General features: G+C 37.2%; 2 protein-coding genes across 3 annotated transcripts; both read left to right on the top strand.

Annotated features, from left to right (window-relative positions):
* Window positions 1-211: 211 nt before the first annotated feature.
* LYVE1 (lymphatic vessel endothelial hyaluronan receptor 1) lies at window positions 212-9,940 on the top strand. Its single transcript, XM_009966904.2, has 6 exons — window positions 212-466; window positions 4,486-4,645; window positions 4,747-4,886; window positions 7,441-7,737; window positions 8,526-8,604; window positions 9,364-9,940. The coding sequence occupies exons 1-6, from the start codon at window positions 385-387 to the stop codon at window positions 9,548-9,550; spliced, it is 945 nt and encodes a 314-aa protein (XP_009965206.2). The 5' UTR covers window positions 212-384; the 3' UTR covers window positions 9,551-9,940.
* A 2,800-nt stretch (window positions 9,941-12,740) lies between these two features.
* Window positions 12,741-26,130, top strand: RNF141 (ring finger protein 141). Of its 2 annotated transcripts, none has more exons than XM_033006750.2 (6): window positions 12,741-13,205; window positions 15,160-15,359; window positions 16,828-16,936; window positions 17,916-18,097; window positions 21,294-21,401; window positions 22,446-26,130. In XM_033006750.2, the coding sequence occupies exons 2-6, from the start codon at window positions 15,175-15,177 to the stop codon at window positions 22,594-22,596; spliced, it is 735 nt and encodes a 244-aa protein (XP_032862641.1). In that variant the 5' UTR covers window positions 12,741-13,205; window positions 15,160-15,174; the 3' UTR covers window positions 22,597-26,130. The 2 variants fall into 2 exon arrangements, with proteins under 2 accessions (XP_032862641.1, XP_032862642.1); XM_033006751.2 differs by lacking the exon at window positions 12,741-13,205 and adding an exon at window positions 13,297-13,717.
* The last annotated feature ends 1,101 nt before the right edge of the window (window positions 26,131-27,231 follow it).

The following is a 27,231-nucleotide window of genomic DNA, read 5'->3' as shown; positions in this document are numbered from 1 at the left end:
TGAGTAATGAGCTGTTAATTGGTAAAACAGGAAAAAATAGTAAAATAAAAACTTCTTTCAAAGTGTTTACTGATTTAGCAGTCTAACAGTCTTATCTCCCTTCCTCAGCTGTGTTTTCTGAGTCAGCAGTAGTTAAATTTTCCAGAAAGCCCTACATGAAAGAAAGTGTAAAGGGTAGTTAGGGATTTCCAGTCAGTGACCTCACCTTTGAGTGGGACAGTCAACACATTTGCTCTGACATTCTTTCTATGAAGCAGTGCAGTGACAACTGAAGTTGCTTTCAAGAAATCATCTCAAAGCTTGTCTGACAGTATCCAGTACCTTAACTTTTCCTAGCACGGGAGAAAATCACCTTGAATTTCTTAGTTTTCCAAGTTGGTGACAATGGCAACTTATTTTGGAGTCACCTCAGCAGTGTTTTTCATCTGGGTTATGACATTCATGGCTCAAAATTACTTTATAACAGGTAGGTAAAGTTCCGCTTTTTAAAGTCTCCTAGTTGGACAGTAAAGTACTAGATTTGCAAACTGAAATGGGGGGAAGAGTGTGTGTTTAAGTGTGTTTCTGGCATCAGAAACCACAGGGTTTTGAGAATACAGTGCAAGAAAGACTACTCTAGCATATAGGGGAACTTTCATTGTTAACCTAATTTAAGTACTGTCTAAATGCTGTAGCATTATTGTCTAAATGCTACAGAACTTGTTGTTTTAAAGATTCGGTATTGCATTTAGGATTAAGTTCAGATCTATTGAAATGTGGTTTTTACTTTGTATTACTTAAAATGCCACAGCAAACAGTTTTGTACAATCCTCAGAGAGCAAAACATGCATGAAACTAGTTCTGTGTGTCTATGGTAAAATGCTATCTTTAATGCAAAGTGTGTTGTAGCATTCCCTGTGCTCTCCTGTAATGACTTACTGACTGTGCTTCACGGATGGACTCTGGACTTAGGTTGTAGGTAGCCTTGTCTCCAGAATGGATTTCAGGCATATATTATAGGTAGCACCATATTCTGCTGTTCCCAGGTGGACTTTCTGGATGAACCCTGCATCTGACTCATTGTCTTGCTTTTTCTGGGCCTGCCAGTGAAACGTGTCACTGTCACCACTGTGGTCCTGTTCAGGTGCCATGGTCACTGAGGTCACTGTCCTGACTGTGCTGCGGTCGCCCTCGGCATCCAGCTCCTTCTTCCTTGTGGAACAGCCTCATTCTTGCTGCTCACTGACATCAGCAGCCAAAGGAAACTCTCTCTAGTAAATCAGAGTGAAGGCTTTGCACAAGGCAAAGAGATAACAACAACAGCCTCCCCACAAAGAGAAAAAATAATGTGCAGTAAAGCCAATACCCATAGCTTAAAAAACTTGAATTATTTTCTTCCTGTCCTATGACAACTTTGTCTTGTTGTGAGATTCTTCTGTCTAGGTCTTCCCACATTTCTCAGTAAACAGATTTTTCACACAAGATCCAAATACTGAGGAGAATGACCCATTATTAATAGGTTAACTAAATAGAGCAAAGCATAAAGTACAGCTATGTGCAGCTTGCGGACCAAAAAGGATAATATGCTTCTAAAGGATCAGTCTGTCTCCCGTATAAACTCAGTCATCTTTAGAACAGAGTTCAGGGGTGATTTAAGAAGTGATGAAAAGACTTGAAGAGGCTACTGTTCTCTTTCTGGATTTCTTCCTCACACTGAAAACCATCTGAAATTTAGATTGAAGCTGATAACTTTGCCAAAATATTTCTTGTACTTCACCATTTTGTTTTAAAAATCTTAGCGAATTCTAAGGTACAACTTTGGTCCACGTCCTACATTCACTTTTCTTGTCACTTAAGACTTAGTTTTCTGGTACGGAATTTTTATATTATGCTATGTATCTATCATGCAATTCTCATGAAAAAATATTTGTCCTGTAATTGAATGACTAAAGACTGTAACAATTTTTGAGTATCTAGGCAGCTTTCTAAGGTTTCAGGAAAATCCATTAAGTTAGCTGCTCAGCTTTATTTGACATTTGTAAAGTTGGTCATTGAAAATCTTTCATTCTCAACATTGCATTTTTCAAAAGTTCTATTAGTTCAAATCTAAAGGTAGGAAAATAATTGAGTAAGCAATAAGAGTAAAAGTGAAGTATGAGCATTAAAAGTAGTAAGGGAGGAAAGGAATTAGGCATAAACCATAGAGGAGGAATGAGGTCTTGAAAACTAAGAGGAATTGTGAGATGTTGTACCTCAGCAGCTGAGACAGGGAGTTATTCAGGAAACCAGAAATGGTTCTCAAGAGGACCAGGATAATTGCCTGTTAGTAAAAGAAAATCAAGAAAACTTAACACTGGAACAGAACAGAACAGAACAGAACAGAACAGAACAGAACAGAACAGAACAGAACAGAACAGAACAGAACAGAACAGAATAGAATAGAATAGAATAGAATAGAATAGAATAGAATAGAATAGAATAGAATAGAATAGAATAGAATAGAATAGAATAGAATAGAATAGAATAGAATAGAATAGAATAGAATAGAATAGAATAGAATAGAATAGAATAGAATAGAATAGAATAGAATAGAATAGAATAGAATAGAATAGGTTTTCATTTGGAAGGTACCTACAGCCATCATCTAGTCCAACTGCCTGACCAATTCAGGGCTGACCAAAAGTTAAAGCATGCTGATAAGGGCATTGTTCAAAAGCCTCTTAAACACTGACAGGCCTGGGGCATTGCCACCTCTCCGGGAAGCCTGTTCCAGTGTTTGACCTCTCTGACACAGAAGTACTTTGGCCAAAATGAAGACATACAAGAGGGCGTTCATGAAGACAGGCTGGCTGAAAGGAAGACGTCTGACAGTGTGAATCATCTTCACATGGGGACTACTTGGATAGACTTGAGGTCCTTGGTACCTACACACACATCTTCACTGAGCAACAGGGCTTCTCTGCATCCTCATGCAATATGTTTGGGCTTGTCGTATGTTCAAGACAGGGCTGGATGCAGCTATGATTTGGCAATGGGGACTGCTCAAGTGTTCAGTGGCTCACCATGTGCCTGTGTCTACACCATACCAGGAAGCGTTAATGGGAGGCCACAGCCTCCATTGCTGCTAATTCAACGATTGCTCTACCAAACATTTAAGTCCAATTAAACTAAATGTAGGGACACACCAGAGATGCATCCTTTACCACAGCCATTTCCAACCCCACCACAGCCAGAGGGAGCAGGAGTGAAAAGCCTGCCTTTCTTTTAGCACTCCACACAAGCTTAGACATCTTATCGCCTTCTCACTATGGGAGTGGATTGGCTGCTAGTTCTATCTTTTAATTCATAAAATTCACCTTAACCTCTGTTGCTAAGAAGTCATGGGTGGTTCTGCAGGGATCAGTTCATCCAGCCTTGAGACTTTCTGGATCACCTGTATTCTGATGCATAGATTTTATGAAGCATGCATTAGTGTACATACCTGGTGAGCACACAGTCAGAAAGTATGTTGAGCAAGGAATTAACACCTGTAGCTGTTGGTTATCTGAAATGTTTGCATTGAAATGTTGAAATGTTTAATTTAATATGGCAGTTACTCCATGTAACTCAAAAAGAAAAAAATTTTTTTCCAGTATATGCTTCAGGTGAAATTTGGAGGCAAGAGAGTAATATCCTTTCTCCTTGTCTGTGTAAAATCCTGAATTCTGTCCTATGTCCTTGACACAGGCTAAGAAAGTAGAGAAGGTGTAATCATACCTAAGCTATGCATTTCCTGGTGCAGGTGTCATGAATAGTGTGCCAGCTGTGGCTACCTAAAAAAACTGGATAACCACCTATGGGAGAGGAATGGGGAAAGTGTCATAAATTCACCCAGCCTATCTCCTCTTTTCCTGCTGCCTGCTAAGCACTCAGTAAATTGAACACCTAACAGTGGCTGGGGCGTGGAAGCATCATGCCAAGCTAGGGAAAAAAAAAAAAAAAAGAAAATTAGGAATGATAAAATCGTTATATGTATATTTCCTTATTGGTATATTAATTACATGAAAAATTATATATATTACCTTTGATAGAACTCATGGTGGTAAGAGTGGTGGAGTAGTGTACTGCCAGAATCAGTGCCTCAGTGCAACTGTTAATTTTATAATTTTAATTTTTAAAAAAAAAGGAAAAACAACCTGTATGATTAGACTTCCCATTTTGGATGAATAAGTATGACAAATAAGAAAGTCTTTAGTAAGAAACCGAATCCAGGTAACAGCTCAAATGCTAACTGTATATGCATTTAGTATAATAACAGCCAAACCCCTTGAAATTCTAGACTATTGTGTTAAGAAAATATGTTCTATTTTTAAAGTATGTCTTTTTGCTAGAAATGAGTTTTCTACTATCCTCAAACTTAAAACTTTTAACAATGTTCAATTTAGTTGAATGTGATCTTAAATTCCTCATGAGGAATAGATGTTAATATTCAAATACTAACCTTGAATATTTATGTCTAAATTACAGGTTCCATTCTTTCACCTTGCAGGATCACAGGTGTAGGAATTTACCTTGAGGAGAAAGTGAATTTCTCAGAAGCAAGTAATGCATGTAATCAACTGAATCTACAGTTGGCAAGTAAAGACCAAGTTGAAAAGGCTTTGAAACATGGCTTTGAAACATGCAGGTATATGACATCAGTTAGTGTTTCATTACCTTCAGTGAATGCCTTTACACACATCTGAGGCTGGTGATAAATCTAAAAAGGACTGATGCTTTTTATTGTAGCTATGGATGGGTGAAAGATGGATTCGTGGTCATTCCTCGGATAACATCCAACAATAAATGTGGTAAAGGCAACGTTGGACTAGTGCTATGGTATGCCGAACTCTTTAAAACATTTAAGGTTTACTGCTTCAATTCCTCAGGTATGTAAGCATGACAACTACATTTTCTGTATTTTGGTTTGATTTTATTACTTTTTTAATATCTGCGTGAAAAAATCATAGCAAGTGAGTGAGTTCTTATAATTTGTTGGCCCTTTCCCCTGCACTCTTAAATGTTGTCAAGCTGTACTTAGCTCTGTGGGAGAAAAAAGCTTCCAATAAATACAAAAGGTCAGTTCAGTTAATCCAAATTAATAATTTGGTGCTGCCATGAATGCTCTTGAAGAGTTGCTTTTACCATTGTGTAATGTCAACACAAAGCTCTTAATATGTTTTCATTATTTAGGCACATTAATTTGAAAGACAGTGAATCGAATCTTTAACCAGGGTGTCTGTGTGGTGTGTTTTCTTGCAAAAATACCAAGAGTCAGGGGTGTACTTCAGGAAATGTTGAATGTTTTTTGATAAAAGGAAATGTATCCATTATATGTATTTAAAATATAAGCTATAATAGCTGAGACACCATAAAATTAGCTAGGTTCCCAATCTATTATCAATATAATCAAACAGCTTCCTTTAATGTGCATCATTTTATGTGTGAAAAGACTGGTCCTTCCCCTCATTCTTGACTGTCTATTTCCAGACTGAAGATAAAACAGCAGAACTTGGGCCTTGATACAAATTAGATCTCCCTAGATCTAGAGCAAAGATCAGTATTGTTTTTTGACGACTTCTGTGGTATTAACTAAAAATGAGTATTTAACTAGAGGCATTGTGTTCCTGTTAGTGTCCCATATGTATGGTTATTATGTAACAACTACCCAATAATTAGACCATATACAGGATCAATAAATTATTTCTAATCAGTCCCTAAACTTTGCCAATGAGTTTTAGATAACAAGAGCAAGAGATTATGTACAAACTCCTGAAATTTTTCAGGACAGATATGTGAGCAAGGGTTGGAAAGAGCAGGAAAAAAATTGATATGCAAGATACGCCCATGCAAAGATATGAAGGCCTAAGACTATGTCTGGTGACTGTGAACACTGGAGTTTACAAAGGCACTGAGGATAAAGCTCTTAGGAAGAAGGCCGTGCCTTCACCAGTGGGACTTTGTTCATGATCCTGGCCATTTCAGTGAAGGAGGGTAGGTAATACAAGTAGTTGGTTTACAAATTATCTGACTGCTAGTATGAAAGCGCTGCAGAGAGAAAGCACCATTAAAAATTGACTTATCACCTAAGATGTAAAGTTAAAATTTAGATGATTTGGCTTAGTTTTTCTCTACAGTCCATAGCTTTATTGATGAATGCACAGATGAATGATTACTCTGGCAACATGCTCTAAAAGAAGCTGCTCCTATTGGTGCTATTATTTCTTCTGTCCCTATGCAACAGGGTGTTTCAGTGCATGAAATACGTGTCATTCTGCACCATAAATGCTGGTAGGTTATGTCATGCTAAGGACGTAGCAAGTAGTTCCAAATGACTTGCTTCGCTTAGCGTTAATTCAAAAAAAATTATATTGCTACAGTATGTGAAGAAAGCTAAGCTTCATGAATGGTTAGAAAATAACTTAATGTATATTTAATATTGGGATGATTCTGCGTTTCCTTATGTAAATTGTCAAACTGTTGCCTGTTCTAGGCATTTCTAACCCAAAATATTTGGCAGAAGCTCATTCTGTAAAATCTCTTTGTGCCAAAGAAATGCCAAAATCACTTGAAAACTGTAGTGGAAAAAGTAAAAAGCCCTTGCCATTTAGATTTTACTCTGAATGTAATTGCGTCATCAGGCTTCCCACAGGGATTCATTTTGAGAACAGTACATATGTCATTTCCCTTTTATTTATGTTGTAACCTGCTTGTTACTTTAGTAAAATTTTGCAGCTTTACAGAATATAGAACTTCACTAGGAAAGAAGAATTTTCATATTTTCACATGAGCCTGATTCAGAACTCAGCTTTTCCATTTACATATAAAAGTTCACTTGCACCCACGTTTTTATATAGACAAAATTCACATCATTTAAATTACTTCATTTCTGAGTGTGCCGGAAGTTTGTTTCTTTCTTGTCCCCACTAGAATCATGTCACATTTTTTTTATCTCGCAGTGGTGGTCTGGTTTACCAGAAAGTTTTATGGCCTACTTTTGTTTCCGGAAATCAAAGTAGTGTTCCAGGTATCAACAGTGCATGCATATGTTTTGAACATATACATAATATAATAGAAATTGTTTTGTGTCTTGGATCTGCAGTTAAGTCTCCTCCTCTGCAGGAGTTCTTATTACTGTTTTTTATATGCATTATTATTTTAAGTATTTTTCAGAAAGAATCTTCTAATTGGCATGCAATTATGAAATGAGCACCACATTTGCTCAAAAAGATGCTTAATTATGTGAGTAATGATAAAAGGTGCATAATCTGGGTTGTAGCCATGTGTTTGAAATAGGCATGCCTGATTTGGGTAAGGCTTTTGTGAATACACGAATAATAATTTCATGAGGGAATGACAGAAACAATTTCAATAAACGTGTGTACTATAAGTACAATACTAACACCCAACACAACTCTTCTGTATTTCCTTTCCCTGCTGCAGATGTTCAGATTAATTCATGTAAACCAGATCCAACAACAACAATACTACCTTCAAGTACACCAACTGACTTGACTGCATATTCAGGTTCTGTTTTGACTGAGAACATCACAGCAGTGCCCAATCTGATTGAGTCAGAAAAATCCCTGAAAAATATAAGATTTCGTGTAATATGTATAACTGAAACTATATTACCGACAGAGGGAACTACTACAAAAATGCCAGAGGAATACTCACCAACTGACTCTCCTAACTACATTTCCCATGCTGCCTTTAAGAATGATGCCAGTGTCTTTGGAGGTAAAAGCCATATATGGTAGCTATTTAATTAGAAGAGCTAGTTACGTAGCTGTTAGTAGTAAAACTGTTTACTGATCTACTTGTTTGCTACTCCAGCATCCATTTTGATATAGCTGAATGTGGGGGCAGAATAGGAGTGTTAGTTTTGCAAAAGCAAAGCTTATAAGGCAGAGGATTTAAAAATAATTTTTAAGTAGAAGTAAGATCTTCTTTTATACTTTTTGATAATATTTTAATATGAAATGGTGGAAGTTAATACTGGTTAATATGATTTGGGGTAAATGCATTTCTGAGAAAGTCTTAACAAACACCATGTGCTCTGAGTAATGGAGAACTTAGCAGGCTTTTAAAAATAAAAGAATCCAAGAAAGTTTTAAGGAGAATTGTTGTTCTCCAAAAATGGAGGTGTTCTTGAGATATGAGGTGTGAATAAGTAATCCTAATATACAGCAACTGAGAAATAGACTAAATATGAGGGAAAGCATTCTAACTGTAGGGATAATTAAACACAAAAATGTGTTCTCTAAGCAGGTTGTAAAAATCCTCCAGTGAGCAGATTAGACAAACATCTGTCTGTGATTACCTAAATACCTTTTTTAGTCTCTCTTGAAAAAAATTAGCAGAAGTAACTAATATTTTGAAATTCCTAATATCTCGATTCTTGAGTTGATGTGTACGTACCTCTTACACTAGGCTGTTTTTAGAAGAATCTGGATTTATGCTCATGAGCCTTTCGAAAGTCAGAAGTACATATAAAAACGCTATGCTTATCTCACTTTCATCTCTAGGTATCCCCATTGCACTTCTCGTACTGGCAGTCATCTTCTTCATTATTTCAGTTGTTCTAGCAGTCTGCTATATCAAAAAGTAAGGTTTTTCTTTTTTCTTTTTTTTTTTTCCCTCTTGGATGGAGTTAACTCCTAGTGTACAACCAAGTAATATTTTAAATATATAGCTAAAGAGCGGAGAAGTAATGATAATGACATAATTGTGTAGCGCAAAGAAAAGAATACTAAACCCTGTTGTTATGCAGATAAAATTTGTTGTTGCTGTTGTCATTCCCCATTTTAGAAAGAGAATCAAAGACAAATATTACTCATTTTTGATTAGTCAGTCATGCCTAGTGTGAAACATTTCCAATTGTGGCAAAATAGCAACACTGCAGTGTGTATCTGTTTGTATATAAGTCTGTTTATGAAGTTTTATTCTTGTTTCTTTCTATGTCAGACTCAAGGTAAAAGTTTTCATTCTTGGACTATGATTGTGTTCAGAAAAAAATAGTTGTTGAGCTGGTTTGTCATGTGTAAAGATCTTCAACACAGTGCATTATTACATCTTGTTAAAAAGTCGTGTAGATTTCTCACACCCTAGCCCAGGTAGCTTTATTGTTATTATCATGAATCCTGAATATACACGGTCTGCTTTTTAAAAAAATACAAAAATATTTATTTAAAAATTACACTGCTTGAAAAAGCACAATGATCTATCATGCCACTATTCTCTGTGAGACTGTTGCTTGAGTATGGCAAAGAAAGTTTGTTCTAGACATTTTTCACTTTAGTTCTTGAGTGATATTACCAAACTATGTCAGTGTTTGTGCTTTATTATCCCTTCTTCTATTTAAAGGTATAAGAAAACCTTCCCATTTTCAAATAAGAATCAGCAAAAAGAAATGGTTGAAACCACTGCTCTCAAAGAGGCTAAGTCAAATGACAAAACACCTGAGAAGGAAACAAAGAATAATGGAAAAAAGGTAGAAGAGTCTAAAACCAAGCCTGAGGCCACGGTAAAATGTCTAGAAGCAGAAGTTTAAGGGGAAGAATGTACATTTCTTGATAGAAATATAAAATAAAGCACACAGAACTTAGCAGTGCTTTTAAACATGGGTGATTGTAAATACTCATGAATTAATATTTTCTCTATCTTAACATATGAAAATTTGTTTTTTTTAATAATTACATTTTTAGCTATAAATACTCCTGCAGAAGAATATGGTATCTTATTTACTTGAAATAAATAAAAAATCCATATTACAGCTCATTTATCATCTCTAATAAAAAAGTATTGGGAATATGCTATTAACAACATGCAGTGTGTTAACTATTTGCACAGAATTCAGATCAATATATAATGAAAAGAGTTTTCTTATCTGGTTGGAGGATGTCTGCTAACTTAATGTCTAAAATAAAATGATGATACTGGAGCTCTTCCTCATGTAGATTAGCTTAATTCCATTAAGTAGCTTCATACTGTTTTTGAAAAGTCTGTTTACAAACAGAAGAAATAAGTCTTTACAAGTGAGTAAAAAATCAAAGGATCAACCCACTGTCATTCAGATACCCAGGGAAGGGTACAAAGATGCTGACGTTTATATATATATACAGCAATGAATAGCTTTCCTAGATATCATCATATCATAACTTACTAGTTTATTTATTAAAACCTGTATCATTCTTCTGCATCAGATATTTGACAGGAGAGAAAAAAAACACTTTTGATTGTATCTCAACAGTTATATTTAAGATCTTTTGTGTATATTTAAGTGTGGCTTTTATACTAAAGATCTCGAGAGGTTTGGGACATTTACAGTACTTCATAAAAAAATAAAACATGGTAGATATGTTTGTCTGGACAATTTATTCTCATGAAAACTGTCTCACAGTAAAAAGAGCTTGTATAACCTTAATGTTACAGAAGTAATTATTTGTTATAAAAGAACAGCATGAGCAACTTATCAAATATTTTCTTGAATAAATGGTTTGGATATCTTATTTTTATATGTTGAAGGAGGTTATTATGGCAAAGAAGTTTCTTTTTGATTAAGCAGCTTGAAAAACAGTCTTAAATAAAATAGCAATAGAACTGCTCACCTGTATTTTGTTTTCTACAATGTAGGATGCTTTGTTATGAACTTCCATATTTTTGATTCACAGGAATTTAAAAATTGCCTAGTGGTTGTATATTCCAGTAGATAGTGAGTTATAGTGTATTGCTAACAGCATACTTGGAGATTCCCTGTATTGTTTTTTGCTTTCTCTCTCTTTTTTTTTTTTGATAGCTCAGAAATATTAATGTTTCCAAGAGTCTGGACTACGTTGATACGCAGTCCACCACTGCCATTTAAGCTATACTACTGCAGAAAGACTTTAATTCAGTACAGCTCTAAAACCCACTGATTTTAGACATCCGTCAACAGAATTTCAGCAGAAAAATGTGCAACAGAGGAAAGCACTATATACAGCCCTCCCACTCAGTTAAGTAATTACTCTCCTTGACATATACTCCAGTAATACCATGCATCTCTCTTGGCAACCTGAATGAAGGCACCTTACACCATATGAGCAGCAAGAGTAGACAGCAGAAGTAAGGCCACAGCCAGCACTTGTCATGACAGTGTGAGAACAGCAAATGGGCTTAAAGACACAGGCAATACAAGTGGATTCCAATTAATTTGGACGTTTTTGTGGCATATTATAATTTCCCTTCCACCTTTCTTTTTATGTGTTTTAAAGATAAGAAATTTCTTGTTTCTCTGTTCTTTTCCCCACCACCAAGAAATAATTATCTATCACTTCTGTTACTCTCCTACTAATATTGCCTTTATTTCACAGGTATCAGCTTCCTTTTCTCTCAGATTGTCACATTCACACCTAAAGAAATTAGGAAAATTTTTCTCTAGTTCCACTCCAGCTGGAAGTTTGTTGCTTCTGTTTATAGATATACGTAAGAGCTTTTTCTCCCCCCTTAAGTGTTTATGTTCTAAAAAAACTATACTAGTTGATATAATAAGATATTGCCTTAACCTATAAATCTCTTGCTTTATCATGTACCTTAAAAACTCAGATAGCTTTCATCCTGACCTTCGCACTGCCACCTGGCCAATACACATAGTTTGATCTGCCCCTCCTTTCCATCACACAATTTATAACAACTCTACAAAGACTAACAGGAGCTTGTTACACTGTTCTACATGTAACAAAAGCTAGCTATAAGTACTAATCAACAAGTACTGTATTTGATATTGTCTGTATGTAATGAGTACTACTCAGTCACAATCGAATTAGAAAGTACAAAACATTCCTGCTCATTGCTTAAGAGAATTGCAAGGGATCTACCACTACAAAGCAAACAGGAAACATTTATTTAAGTTCTAGACAAAAACTGTCAAAAAACCCAAACCCCTAACAGGTAGTAGAAACTTAAGAGAAATTCTTCATTATGTTTCTGACTTTTCTCAAGTGTCATGCTTTCCCTTACAAGACATTCTCAACAGCTATGAAGTTCCTTGATGTCTCAGAAATTGCATTATGCTCAAGTATCTTGGACAAATAATTCATTCCACCTAGGAGGAGATCACAGTTTGTACTAGTCATTTGACAGTAATACTACTCAGATTCCCACAGTGAGGCTACAGATGTTTGCTGACCTTAGGTGAAAGGGGTGGTTGGTCTACAGGAAATACAGTGAGGTTCCCAGTCCAGCCCAATCTCTGCCTGGAGTACAGGGGTGCCTTTATTGTGGGAAGTACGTGTGTCTATGTGTGAACAGAAGCAGGCAGGAAAGGGAAGTACTACTCCTTTTCTCCTCTTTAAATTAAAACAAAAAACAGCAACAACAACAAAAAGAAAAAAAAAAACAGCAAACAAACAAATAAATAAAAAAAAACCCAAACAAACAAACAAACACAACTCTAGAATTAAACCTTGAAGCATCAGGATGTGCATGACCTAGAGGATGTTCTAGGATTTCTGTTCCTAAATGGCTTATCATCATTTATGGGTGTTGGGGTTATTTTGTAAAAAGGTCTGTGAGCGTTGACCTCTGCCGCACACATCCAACCCCCCCATCCTCCACACAGAGCAGGGTGCTCTCTCTTCCCCCCAGCCCTGGCTGTTACGGCAGGTTGGGGTGGGGTGTTTTCCACCAGCAGTTGCTGACCAAGGCAGACACCCAGACTCCATGAATTATCATTTGTATTGATATTTATTAGAGCTAACAGAAAAGAGAGGATAGTACAAGTCGTCTTACACCCCTTCAGACGCTGGGAACCCCGGGCTGCGCAGCACCGAGTGGGCATCTGCTGAGGGTGCACAAGGCCCGCCTGCGGACAGGTTACCCCGTTTTGGTCGCTCAAGCTATTACAGGATTCTTCTCAAAAGAACACCGCTCTACACGCCATTCCTGCCGCAGAACAGGAAGGATGCCCAGGCAGGGCCGTCCCCGCTCAACTCTAACGCCCCCGCCGACTGCCCGGTGCGCAGCGGGTGCCCCGGCCCGGCCCCGCGCCCGCCGTGTCCTGGCAACAGCGCGAGCCGCGCGCGGCGTCACCGAGCCGCGCCGAGAGCCACCGCCCCTGCGCCTGCGCCGCTGGCCGACTGCCGGGGCGCGCGGGGAGCGGTCTCGCTCCGGTCCCGGTCCCGGACCCGGTCGCAGTCCGGCGGCGGCGAGCAGGATGCGGGGCCGCTGGGGTGAGGTTGCCGCCGGGGCCCTCCGGCCGCGGACCCTCGGGGGCTGCCGCGCCGCCCGCAGTCACGGCGACGCGGGCGGGGGGGGTTGGAGGGTGGGGTGTGGAGCGCAAGGCCCGGGGCACGGGAAGCCGTTGGGTGCGGACGCCCTGAGCAAAGCCCGGTCGGGCCTCGCTGCCGCCACCGTTGGGGCGGGAAGGGCCGAGCGGCGGTTCCCCGGGGGCACGGCGGCCACGGGAAACGGCGCGGGGCGGGGGGAGCTGGGCCACGCCCCTCCGCGCCGGGCCGTGCGGGAGTGACGCAGGCGGGGCTGTGCGCGCGGCCTGTCGCGAGGCCGCGAGCGGGCCGTGAGGGCTGACCGGGGCCGCCCGCGGCCCCGCTCCTCGTCCGCTCGCGTCGGAGAGACTGGAAAGGGAGGCGGCTCCTGGGACGCCCCGTTTATCTGTGTATGGGTTGGTGTATTTCCGATCCGGAAGAATATACAGAAGGAAACGCTTCTGCAGGCATCTTTGCAGGTTTTTTTTTTGTCCAAACTTTTCTGTGGTACAGGGTTAGGTTGGTTATGAGTTCCGTAGACTCACGGGCGGCACCTTGGCTCCTCGGGAAGAATGCATTTCAGCTAGAGGGAGCACAAAAACTGGAAGATACGGGACAGGCTGTCTTTGAGGGGTGAAAGGTTGTGCTGTGGAGAAGTTGTGCTGCCAGTGTGGCTTCTGGGTGTGTGCCCGCCAAACTCAGGAAGATGGAGGGGAATTCAGAAGGAGAAAAGTGACTTGAGTGGGAATACACCAGTCTGAGAATAGAAATAGGTCAAAATCCAAACATTAAGTTGGAAGTTAATTCTCTTGTATGAAATACCGGAATAGTTAATAGAATGCTCTGATATGAACTCACTTCACGTGTGCTGTGTTTTTCTTACACCATGGCAAGATCTTGACAGCTGTAGACCACATTACTGGCTAGTTTTATGCCCAGTTGTATGTACATGCAGGATGAAGTTCTGATTTTCTGAGACATCTCTCAAAAAGTGTTAGTAATGCACCTGGTATCAGATTATTCCATAGTTAAGATAAGGTTTTGCAATTAGCTTGCCATTGCAGACCTCTATCTGTAGAAGTCTTAAAAGGGTATGGAACTACTGTTTTGCATTAAAAGTGATGAACTCTGTACACACTGAGTTAATTTGCGTGCTTCTGCTATTTCAAGACTAAGATCAAAGAGAAATGTTGGGGGAGTGACAAATGAGAGGGATCAAGGAGAGGAAATGGATAAAGACTCAGAACCAGAAGGCATAGTGTGGATCCTAATACAGACTTTCAGGGAAAAAGATACAAGTGTAAAGGAAAGGTGAAATACAAGTTGGAGAGGTCTGAGCAAGTCAGATCTGTAATACATCCTAAAGTGGAGTGTTTTGTGCACATAGGGAGGTTTCTGAATTGGTTTATGCTGGTGTGGATTCCTTGGTTTACCAGTTTAAGAGTGCTGTGAGAGTTCTTTTGATCTGCCAGTGTCAGTCTGATGTGAGAAAGCTAATTCCTAATGTAATGTCTGTGTATAGACATACATTGATATGCTTATTTGTAGACATTCTGACTTTCACAGGCAAAAATATTTAGGGAAACCAAAGATTGTAATAAATTACCATTGTCATATTAAGGTTTTCTTTTCCATTTCATTGGATGTGTTTATATGTGTGTTGGAGGTGCTGAAGAATCTGCGTGAAAAAAAATATTTAAGTATTGCTGTAAGCAAAAGAATACATTTTTCATAAGTTCTTAACGCCACATTCCAGTCTTTTCTAAGTGTTCTGCTTTGTTTCTGATTTGACTGTTCAAGTTGTATTACTGTAGAATAATAAGACTGGTTAGTAGGTAGCTAAACTCTTACACTAAAAGAAAATGAGGGAGTAGCCATTCATAAAACACACAGATGTAACTCTCTACAATATTTTTATCAGAGACTCTACAAGTGGATGAGAACTTCTTTCTACGGAACTGAGGTGAAGAACTTCACCATGGGTCAACAAATTTCAAACCACACACAAACTGTAATTAACAAGTTGCCAGAAAAAGTAGCAAAGCATGCCTCTCTGGTTCAAGAAAGTGGTTTCCTAACGTACGAAGAGTTTCTGGGAAGAGTAGCTGAACTTAATGATGTGTAAGCCTTGCTTTGTTTCCTTCTTTTTCTCATGTTTTACAGAGACCTTGTATGCACTATATTCTCCTGTGCTGGCTAAGCCAGAACTGGCCATCCAGTTTTGAATTGTTTCCTTCAGTTCTTAAAGTTTCTATAATGGTTGTAATTACACTTCAAAACTAAAGCCAGTTCTCCTGCTTAAATTCACTTTTCTCGAATGTTCTTTTTCCAGCAAGGGTTACTTCTTCCTTAGAAGTGCACAAGAGGTAGATGTTTAGGAGTATCTTTTTGTTAGAGTTACCAGTCTCCCTTACTGTTGCTGCCTCCACCAGCCACCTAAAGATGCCATGCTGTTTCCTTTCCCCATCACTTCGGGTAGGAAGTAGCAATACGAGCCCTATAGAGACAGTACAGCTACACTCAGGTAGTACCTGAGACAGAACTGTTTGTGACCATCTCGCACCTTTGTGGACGTGCAGTGCTATTCTTCATTAAAGATGAGATGTGCCTTGCTATCTGAAACCAGTGACCAAGATAATCCCAAACAAAAAGCTGCATAAGTAAGGATTTTTCATAGCCTGCCTTTTATTTGACTGAAACACTGATGGTAAAAAGAAATGAACAAAGAACCAGAGTTGTCATTTTTACCCAATATTTATGGTATAAAATTATATGAAGTGGAAATGTATACACTGAAAAGGGACTTTGTAGCATGTGGCTTTTGGTAGTGTTTGATGTTAAATGTGAATTTGTATTCAGTATAGAAATAGTCTTGTAGAGTGACCTTCAAGAACAGGTAGCTGTCTTCTGGGTAGACACATAAGTAGATTTAGTAGAACATTATTTTTTGGCCAAGAATCTAAGCATAACTCAGTATAATTAATTCCAAAATATCAATTGTTATTAAAGAGGTTTTTTATTTCTTTGCAGTTCAGCCTGATTATAACATAGCATGTTCTCATTCTTATGGAATTGATCTTTGTATCCATGTTCCATTAAAAAATACGAAACCCCCAAAATCTCGGGGTCACCTTAAGCTTTCACCTGACTGCCTCATTATTAATATATACTAACAAAAATACACCTTATCAGCGTGTGTTCATACTTGCATGCTTTTCTTACATACATGGTAGGGAAACAACCTTTTCAGATTGGACCACTAGGCTGTATGGTTACTGCAGTAAACAGTGAAAGTACATATAAATTAATATGTCTGTAAGGGATGCTTGCTGATGCTGGATCAAAAGACTTGCACGTCATTTTCTGAAATTTACTGTGCAATTGAAAGTGAAATGGACCAGGTATTTTTTATTTAATGACATGCTAAGAAGGTCATTTCTCTTTAGTTTCATGTTTCTGGGCAGTATTGATAAAATCTCTTTAAGGATAAAGAGCACATAGGTGAACAATAAATAATACCACAGTGGTTGATGTTGCTGATCTTTGCATGTCTGGCAGATGATGTAAAACTGATGTTTCTTTATTTCAGTACTGCAAAATTGGCTTCTGGACAAGACAAGCATCTGTTATTTGAAGTGCAGCCTGGTTCTGACTCTTCTGCTTTCTGGAAGGTGGTCGTTCGGATAATATGTACTAAAGTAAGATTGTTGAAAATTTTAATTTGGTGAGAGTTCTGTTTACAGATATTTGAGGACTGTCACTTTTACTGGTAAAATCCAAAACCTGTTACAGATATTTTGAGTATATATTTTGATACAGATGATGCACTCAGTGATACTATTTGAGGTAAATGAAATCTAAATTCTAAGTTTCTGCAAAAAGCAGGTTAACAAAAACATTTTCATATTTAAGTTTAAAAGAATTATATCTTCCAAGGAAACACTTACAGGCCATTAGTTATGAATTCTGATGATTTGTGTGGTCAAGTCATGGTAATTAAATAGTACAACAAACTGAGAACTATGTAGTTTGATAGTAGTAGAAGTTAGTCAGCAATTCCAAGCATTATTAGTTGAGCAAGTGGAACCATATGTATTCTGATTCCTTAGAAAACCAATCTAGAAGTTAAACGTTTAACTTAGTTTGAAGACCATGACAAAACTTTGCAAGTTTGCTCATTCTAATGCGATTTCCCCCCTCTGTATCCTATCAAGTAGCATCCTTAAATGGTCCTGAATCCACTGAGCAACCTTGACATGTAGTTTCACCCAAGCCAACTGTCAAACTTTTTGAAACTAACAGATTGTAATGTTCTGTTTGCTCTTAGTTTTTATGAAAGCAGCCATCACTGTAGGCTATTTTAGGTTCAAATATGAAATGACCGTTTTTTCTGTTCTTTTTTCTAAGTTTAGCCCAGTTTTTCTGTCATTAGGTCCCTACTCAAAACTTAATCCATTTGAGTAGTGATGGTAGTTGTCCTGCCCTAAAAATGTATTCCCCATGATGAAATAGCTGTATTTGCAGGTCTTAACTCTTATTGAAGCAGACTGCAATAATATAGTGCTAGACGCTCGGGAAGGTGGCTACTGCCATGAGAATAGCAGTGCATTAAAAGAACTTTGAGCAATGTCAAGTACAAATCTGATATGTAATTGTAAACAATTCTTATATCTTAAGATAAATAAAACAAGTGGCATCGTGGAAGCTTCCAGAATCTTGAACTTGTATCAATTCATTCAACTTTATAAAGACATCACCAGTCAAGCAGCAGGAGTTCTTGCACAGAGTGGTACTTCTGAAGAAGCTGCTGAGAGTTTGATGTCTGTGTCATCTTGTCAGGCCAGCTTGTGGATGGGAAGGTATTTTGATGTACTCTAGCTTCTGACACAGTTACAACGTAAATATTTTGGAAGTTGTGTGTAAATCCTGAATTACAAACACCTAATGATCAAAACTGTGTGCTCTTGGCAGATGCAGACTTTGTATCATCGCAAACATGAATAGCACATTTTTTCTTGTACCAAGAGAGCTGTAGTGTACTTGGGTGAAATACTGTAGGTGCTACCATGCCTTAGCTTCAGAGCGATCATTTTAATGATCAGTTCTAATATAAACATGGTATATGTTGAATCCCCTGAATAAGGAAACAGGAGGAAATGGAATCAGCTGAAGCTACAAATCTAGGGGTTTTGACAGTGTTTGTTTAAACAGATTTTGTTATTGTTCCACTTAAACTTTCTCTTCCTCTTTTACATTTTGGCATGTGAAAGTTCCCATCTGTTGCCACTAGAAACTCATCAATTACAATAATAATTTAACTTGTAAGACTGGAAGAATGTGAACTGTCTCACACATGTTGACATCCTGCTTTGTTAACTAGAGGAAAAGCAAAAGACTGAGGTCAACACCTGCAATAACTTCAGTTCAAACTGAATTTAACAGCAAGAAGCTTGTCACCCTTTCCCTGTCTGGAAATGTTGCTACCAATAATTCCTTACTTTTAACCTTCTGAATTAATTCAGAGTTCTAACTCAGTTTTAAATGAGGTAGAGATAGATTTTACCAGAAAAAGTAGTAAATGGTATTATTCTCTATATCAAGCAGTGAACAAAACAATTGCTGAGCTAGTTAACTGTCTTTAGAATGTCACAGCTGTTAGAATGAAAAAGGGGTTGGCTGTGTAGTTGCTTTACAGATGAGACCCCACTGTTTTCTTAGTGGATTGCAGAATGTGTTTTTTTAATTTAATTTCCTGTTTCTCTTGTTTGGGAACAAATAATCTTAAACTATTGGCTATTCTGAGTTATTAAAATGCCAGAATTAGGTAGCAGATTGTGGACATGTTTGGGGAAGCCTATTTTCCTGATCTTTCTCAAAGACACATGGTTGTACTAGAACACATTTAAATCTGGAAATGGCCTTTTACTTCAAACAAAGAAACCAAACAAAAAAACCCCAGATGCTTCTGCAAATTAACTTTATATATTTCTAAAGTCAGTGAGTAGTTATAAGGTTTCCTAGGTGAGATTCTTTTTCAGTTTTCAGATTTTGAGATGGGGAAGATAAGCATCCTTCGTGTTTGTAAACTTCATCGCTTGAGGTAGTACTAGTGACAAATAACAACAACAGAGTATACTTTTCTAATATGCTGTTAATATGCTGGAATTTAATGAGCTTGTATCTTATCCACGTTTTTCAAGTCATTAAGGAAAGTACAGGCTGAATTACCTTCAGATATTTTATGCTGAGGAAATCTGTTTGTTTTTCTGTGATATACTCCCATTTGCTTAATTCTTCTCACCTTTAGACATTTTTCAGCTCTGCAAGAGCTGCTGTCACTGTCCAAAAATAGCAAATATTATCTGTTTCATTCTTCTTCTTAACTTCTTCCACAGGAATAATACCTCATTTCTCTGGAACATACACTTCCTATTTGGAGCATTCCAAAAATATTCATAAGTGGTTTGTGCTTTCTGTTACTGAAGAGACAAGCATTTCCTTAGTTTGTCACTCTTGTATTTTACCATTTCTTCAGAAACCTAGTCCTATGTCTAAATCTTAGGTTGCAGAAACTTTATAAATAGGGCATACATTTTATGTATAATTGCTTGTGTATACATCAGCAAATCTCAAAAATTGAAGTATTATCAAAGATTAGTACTCAGAGTTGCATGGGGGAGGGAAATGAAAAGGGGCAAGTCCAAAGAACATGGTGAACTGATCAAAAAACAGGTTTTTTTGGAGACTGTTGTCCTCGCTGTATGCAAATCACCATCTGTAGTTCTACAAAAAAATCTCCTAGCATTCTAAAGTATTTTCTCAAAAAGCAAATTGAAAAGGAAACCTACTGAAGAATAAAACAAAAGCTGGTTTTGCTTTGTCAGTTGCTGTCCATTATCTGGCGAATCTGTACAGCTCAAAAATTACTCTGTATTTGACAAGCTCCCAAGGTACCTAAGCAGAAGCAGCCTGGTCAATAGTCATGAAGGTGGAAAGCCTCTCCTGAAATGCAATTATTTCCAGAATGCTACCTGTGTGCCCCAAGTCAGAGAAGGGATTCCCAAATCAGGATTCCTAGAAAACCTAGAAATTTCAGAACACTTACTTGGCTGTCTTGCAAGTGAGCCTTGACTATAAAATTAGGGAACTTTACATGTCTAGTTAGGTCAGTGAAAGTTTAGGATTCTCTTCACTTTTTCATTCTTGAGAAGTCTTGATAATGCAAATATTTGAGTTACTACTGTTAGGAACTTTAGATACAGATATCTATTATTTGGGAAAAAAGAATGAATACTGATAAAATGAAAATGTCTGTCCCATGGATTGATCTAATTTTTAAATTTCCCCCGCCCCCAACAAGAACACCTAGAACCTTAACTGGAAAAGCTGTGGTAACAGTCAACTTTAGAGTGTTCTGATTTGAAAGAAGAATCATGAGGTGTGTATTGCAAGCTTAAACCAGCTTTTTCAATCTAATGAGCAGTTTGCTCTTGGCATTTTGATGGCATGTGAAATTAATGAACATGCATCCTAGTAGCGATTCTCTTGACATGCATGTTTTTATCTAGGACATAAGCTGGTATAGAGAAATTTGACAAAGTTCATTATGAATGGCTCAGCCTGCCGCTCTGTGAAAGGAAGGCAGGTTCTTCTGCCTTTAATGTAAACAGCATTTCTCTTCTTTTGCCCAGTCATGTGATATGTAGCAGCTACAACTTCTCACATTTCCTTGTTGGTATAAAAAAAGGATTTGCATAACCCTTTGCAACACCAAAAGCACCACATGACACAAAAAAAATAAATGCATATTCTAACTTAATTTAGTTCATTTACTGCTGTCTGTTGGTAGCTTGAGGCTATGCCTGCTGACATAGGCTGGGATGATGCAACTAGTCCATTCACAAAATTATGCATTCCCTGCAGATAAGCACAGGTGTTCCTTTCTGTCCATCACTAATTATTATGAAAAATGTAGTGACTAGTGCAGTTACTACTAGGGCATAAACATAAACATTGTGAGTTACCTGGGAGAAAATACTGTCGTCTTTTCTGCAGGGTTAAACAGTTGACAGACGAAGAGGAATGTTGCATCTGCATGGATGGGCGTGCTGATTTAATCTTGCCGTGTGCTCACAGTTTCTGCCAGAAATGCATTGATAAATGGTAATACATATTAGATATTAATTATTTTGTAGTATGTACTGGTTATCTGACATGTTTCAGTTTGATCTGACAGATTCCTTAGTTCCCGTATATTTTAATGTCTGAAGATAGTTGCAGGCTAATGTACATATGATACATAATAAGCCTGAGTAAAATCAGACTGCAGCAGAAGGAAAGAAGGATTTCAGAATTTGTCAACATCTTATGAAGAATTTCATTTTGGAAAAAGAGATGTGAAAGTGCTTTTCCACATTTGTTTGTGATTTCTGATCTCTTTTTATTCTTGTAAAATGAAATTACTGTATTTTTGCTCAAAAACTAGAAAAGACATATGAAGGTTTATGTTGATGCTGGAATGTTATGCCTCACAAGATCCCATTGAAAGCTTACTTTTAAAGAAAAAATCAATAGTTTTAAGACTATGCAAATATGAAGGGGAGTTGGAATATTTTATCACTTACTTGGGAAATAGCTATCAGAGGGATTTTTTTTCCATATATTATGCTTGCAATTGAAATAAGGGGAAGGGACCCTGAGGAACCAATTCTAAACTTCAGCGAGCTGAATGACCCAGGAAATGGATTCTTTTTTCCCTTTATATAGGAAGCTTATGGGGACTGGTTTCTGAAGCATCTCAGCTGAATATCTAAAGATAGGAAGAATTAATTTAGGCTGTGGATTTAACCTTCTGAACAGGTAGCTATAGATGCATTCTTGATAATGGGCAACATGACTCCAAATTTATCACTCAGAGAATGGAGCTACATTCAGAATTGTTGGCCAGCCTGCCCCACAAAGAAAAAGTTTTTAAACAAATGACAAAATATATAGATAGTCTAATCCAGTTAACCTGATCATTCTTTGAAGTTCTCACTGGGTTATTTCGGTTTGGTTTTGGGGGGTTGTTTCTTTTGTTTGTTCTTTGTTTTTTTGTTTTGTTTTTTTTTTTGTCTTTTTTTCCATTTGCTTGGGGGCTCTTTTGGCGGCTTCTGGCCAGGAAGAGACCATCAATGAAAAATACTAATTTCCCTGGCTTCCTAACAGGAGTGATCGTCACAGAAGCTGTCCTGTTTGCCGTCGGCAGGTGACTGGGGCAAGTGATTCTTGGGTCGTCTCAGATGCACCTACGGAAGATGATATCGCCACTTACATACTTAACATGGTGGATGAGGTGGGCCAGCCTCACAGACCCTGACACTGGCCAACAAGCTGATAATAGAGAAGCACTTGAAGCTTTCATTGTCACGAACATCTGTTTTTACCTCTCGTTGCCGTTCTTCCACAGTCCGTCTTTTTCTTCTCTTGGCTGCTGTGAATCTACGCTGCTCTTTTAAAACACAGGTTATATGAGCCAGTATATGTGTGTGCAGTGTCTTAATTATTAATCTGTATTTTCAGTAAACTCTTTGATCATTAACAAAGTTTATTTTAACAACAACTTTTGATATTAACAGTTCAACTACTAGATGAAGCAATTTATAACAGCACAACTACAACTACTAACTGCTGTTGGAACATCACAGTGTACTGCTACAGAAGATGAACTGTGACAGATGGCGTGACCTCACAGCTCTTACCCTTAAAAGCAGTTCTTTTAAGTTTCATGACAAATGTGAATAAAGGTGATGTGAGCACTAGTGATTATTAATTTGAAATTTTACTGCTGACACTTGAAGATGTCCAACTGCCTGTGCTTCCATAGCCAGTTATTGCTGCTTTTAGTGTTTACAGGTACTGATTTCAATCTGATCTGTTACAAGTTTTAGTATTAATTATTTTAAGTCTGTTTTGGAGAGTGTAGGCAGCTCTGTAAGTATACTTGTGCACTTCCCTTTATTCTTCTAACGAGATTATCTCTTAGAATATTTTTTTAAATATGATATTCAGTATAGTCTTAGTAGCTTAGATTAAACAGCTTCATACCCACCCCTAAAAAAAAAAAAAAAAATCAATTTATAGTTTTTTGATCAAGAACAGCCAGAACTATTTTTAAACATTAGGCATATCTGAAGACAATTACTTTATCTGAATTAGCAGTTAAGGTGTAGTTTAGTCTGATGCTGTGGTTTTATCTGCTTGAGTTTTTGAAGTGATGAAATCAGAGTTATACGGTATACTAAGATTTATAAGGTGATAATCTAAGTAAGGGTGCTGTGCTTTATATCTACAAGTGCAATATGCTTTTATGTAGCAGAAACTTTAATAATAATGTTGCTTGTAGTGAGATGTGCATGTGACAACTTGGGAAAAGGGATATTACAACTGGAGTGCAACAGTGTGTTTTTGTGTCTAGCAGAGTAAAATCTTTAAAGAGCTAAGATTAGACAGTCTAAAATAAATTGTCAGTATTCAGGAAACCCACCTTAAGCCCCTTTTGCATAAATAATGTTATGGAAATCAACTGCTATTGTAGAGAATTAAATAATGATTTTTTTTTTTAATATGTATTAACAAATACTACTCTTTTAACTTGAGGCTATTGAGTGAAAAATACTCAAATGTGGCATTTGAAGGAGTATCAGCATAAATCATGCTTACTGTAAGATTGCATTTTTAATTACCATACTTGGTAGAAATCAATGATGTCATAAGGCTAAGGCCTTTTATCACAGACAGGCTCAGAACTAAAAGATGTGTGCATATTTGGGTTTTTCTTAATTGGCTTCAGAATATTTTAATTACATTGGGTACCAGATCTTGAGAATTTCTCTCATATACTTCTGTTTGTTAAGGAACGTGAATAGCATATGGCACCCATTTGAGCTTGGCATATAGCACAGTTGTCAAATTTATCATAGACGTTAAGACAGATAAGCAATGTACTCTTCTTGTGTGTTTTATCTAAAAGCCAGTATGGCTTAGTGTGTAAATCTGTATTTAACTATTGAAAAATCCATTTATGAATGTATATAGCTTAGAACTAATTTTTTCCCTTTGTTAATCCTTTGATATCAATGAGATATAGTTCAGAAGATGTATGAACTGTTTGGTTGCATAAGGACTGTTATTATTTGGGCTGAAAATTGTTCACGGTCAGGGATTTTCCACTAAAATATTTACAGATATTCCTAATCACATACCAGTTTGGTTTCTTTTTGCTTTTTAAGCTTTCATTAGTCCATGTTCAGAACTTTAAAATAACCTTTGAATTTCTTAAACTTTTTATATCACTGGAACAGAAAGAGCATCTAAATTAAAGCTCCGAGCTAACTTTATTTTTTGAGTATTTCAAGAATTATACTTCTGAACTGAGATTTTATAAGTTGACTTTCTGCTGAGAACTTACATGAACTTCTTAAAATGTAATTTTGTAATGATGCAAACAGGTTGTTAATTGCAGTGTAATGACACTTGCAATTACAATATAAACTAATGCAAAAATTATTTAAATAGTGAAAAAGTAAACTTTGTATTCTGTACAGCTTTTTTAAATTAAGTTGCTGTAATTCACACTGCTGTGATGTAGGTACTGTAATGTGTGCCTTGTAAAATACATGTACTGTATGTTATATGGGAGAATAGGTATAATAACACTACAAAACTAGTAATTTGATACTGGTTGGTATTACCTAGGCTGAAGTGCTACATTTAGCAAAAAATTTTGGAAAAGGAAAAGGAATCACATCGGCAGGGACATGGCAATGGGTTCCAGAAGCTAGACCTTGAAAATGTGAATTACTACAAATAACTGTTGGTGGGGGGCGTTAGAACAAACTAAACTTTCTTGTATTAAGTGAAGATTTCTTACAGGTTTAATGTGAAATTGTGATTTAAACATTATGGGTTGTATTAATAGCTAAGGACATTCCAGCATATTAAACTTTGTGTATGAATTGTGCAATAAAGTTACTTTGGAAGAAATGTAAAAGTTCTTTTAAGCTTAAGGAATGTCTTGGCTTTAATACCACAAAAGTCTGAGAACTGGATTTTTATCTGAATACAATACCATTGTACAGGTGGTGTGGTCAGAAGTATGCCACTGTGAGTCAAAGGTCCCTTAAACTTTGAAGTGTGATATTAACAAGGTAGCTTAAATGCAGCTCTGCCAAAAAAGACTCACTCTGATACTTTTATTTTTCTTTTGTCAAATAAATTGGAACATTCCACAGTGATGGGAAAAATTAAACGAACAACTCTCCTTCTTAAAAGGACAGCATTGAGGAGTGTTTTTCTTTGGGGAAAGGATTTAATTTTTTTTCCAGAGAACTGTGATCTACCTTTTTCCCCAAGTTATGCCATGATGTTTCTGATAGTATTTTAAAGCTTAAGAATGCTAAGGTTTGGAGTATTCCTTCTCAGATTTTTCCTAGTTTTTGATAAGAATTGAAATATATAATTAATGTAACTGTTTCCTCTGTTTAGTTACTTGGTTTATCTGTTTGGATCTTTTGAAGCCAAGTGAAAAATGGGAGAGGAATTCATTAACAGTTCAGGAAATTAAAATTGGAAGACTTGGCAGTTGACACACACCAGGAGGTAGGTGTACTTGAGGAATTAACATGTTTATATTTACTAGGTTTTGGTTTTAGACACCATATTAATGTAATGTGCATGTTTCTTTTTCTAGTGGGAAATGGCATATTTAACTTAGATCTTTCCTTTAAAGAGAATTCTGTATATAGTGATAAAGGTTTTCTAATCCATATTCATTTCAGTTCTGGAAACAAGGCAACCAGTGAAATCTCTGCTGTAGGTTTGGACTGATCTATTAAAATTCCACCCCTGTGTAGTTCTGTGTGCCAAATGCATTATTTTTAGAAGGAATATCTTAGATGTGGTTCTTCGTGTCTTGCTGAATCCTGGAACAGTAGCCTCATCAGGGAGCCTTAAAGATGCTTGATATAAGTGGGAGCTGTATGTTAATCTGTTTGGCTTTAATTCTTGACACTGCATATACATAAGTCTTTAATTTTGTATCCACTAAACACACATGTTCTGTAATGGAAGTAATTATATTGTGACTAATATTACAGTAATCAGTTACTTTGGTTTTCTGTTGTTAAAGCACTCTTGAAGATGCTTTATCATAAGGTTTTATCCTCACCTGTTTTAGGTGGGTGAATGGAATTCTGCTTTCTTGTGTGTCTTAAAAATTAGTAATTTCAAGACTGCATTTTTTTTGTCATTTCTTCAGATGTTTGCTTCTAAGGCCTAGAATTTAACATATGGCAACATACTTTAGAGACTGAGCATTCTTCTGTTACTCCATGTAGCTGAAGCTAACCCCAGTGGGACAGTGTTCTTGTCCAGCAAGGGCAGGGTGTGGTCGCTAGATGATGTGTTTTGCTATGGACTAGCCATGTTCCAATTAATGTGATGTCTGTGAGGGATCTGACAACACATTCTACTTTTGTTTCTGAGCTGTCAGGATGTTAATTAGCAGATGATTGCCTATTGCTTACCTCACTAACCTAACTATGGATGTTGAAATATTAAACAGTAGGCATGGATCTTTTAGGCCTGAAATTATATAAAAAAAGTATTATCAGTTTTGTGAACTTGGATGGAACTTTTCCCAGTGTGTCTGGTGGAAAGAATAATACTACCCAACAGGTAATTAAATAAGCAGTCTTTTCTGGTTCAAAGTGCTTCTTAAAAATACAGGGTGTTTTTATGAATGAAGCTTAAATTACTCAGAAACGTGCCCTTCCGGAATTTGATTGTATGTGGAACAAGGTAGGGTTTTGATACAAGTCTATGCTTCCATGCTAATGTAGTTCCAACCCACTTTAACAGATCTTCCAAAAAACATTTTTTATGTGAGATGGTACCCCTTAGTCATGGTTAATGATTAATGGATTAGCAGTGTTGGTATCTCACTATCATATAT

This window comes from Tyto alba, unplaced genomic scaffold (genome assembly GCF_018691265.1).
Source record: "Tyto alba isolate M040663 unplaced genomic scaffold, T.alba_DEE_v4.0 Super-Scaffold_8, whole genome shotgun sequence".
NCBI classification, from domain to species: Eukaryota; Metazoa; Chordata; class Aves; order Strigiformes; family Tytonidae; genus Tyto; species Tyto alba.
The sequence above is the reverse complement of the archived record's forward strand: the minus strand, read 5'-3'. Positions and strand labels throughout refer to the sequence as shown.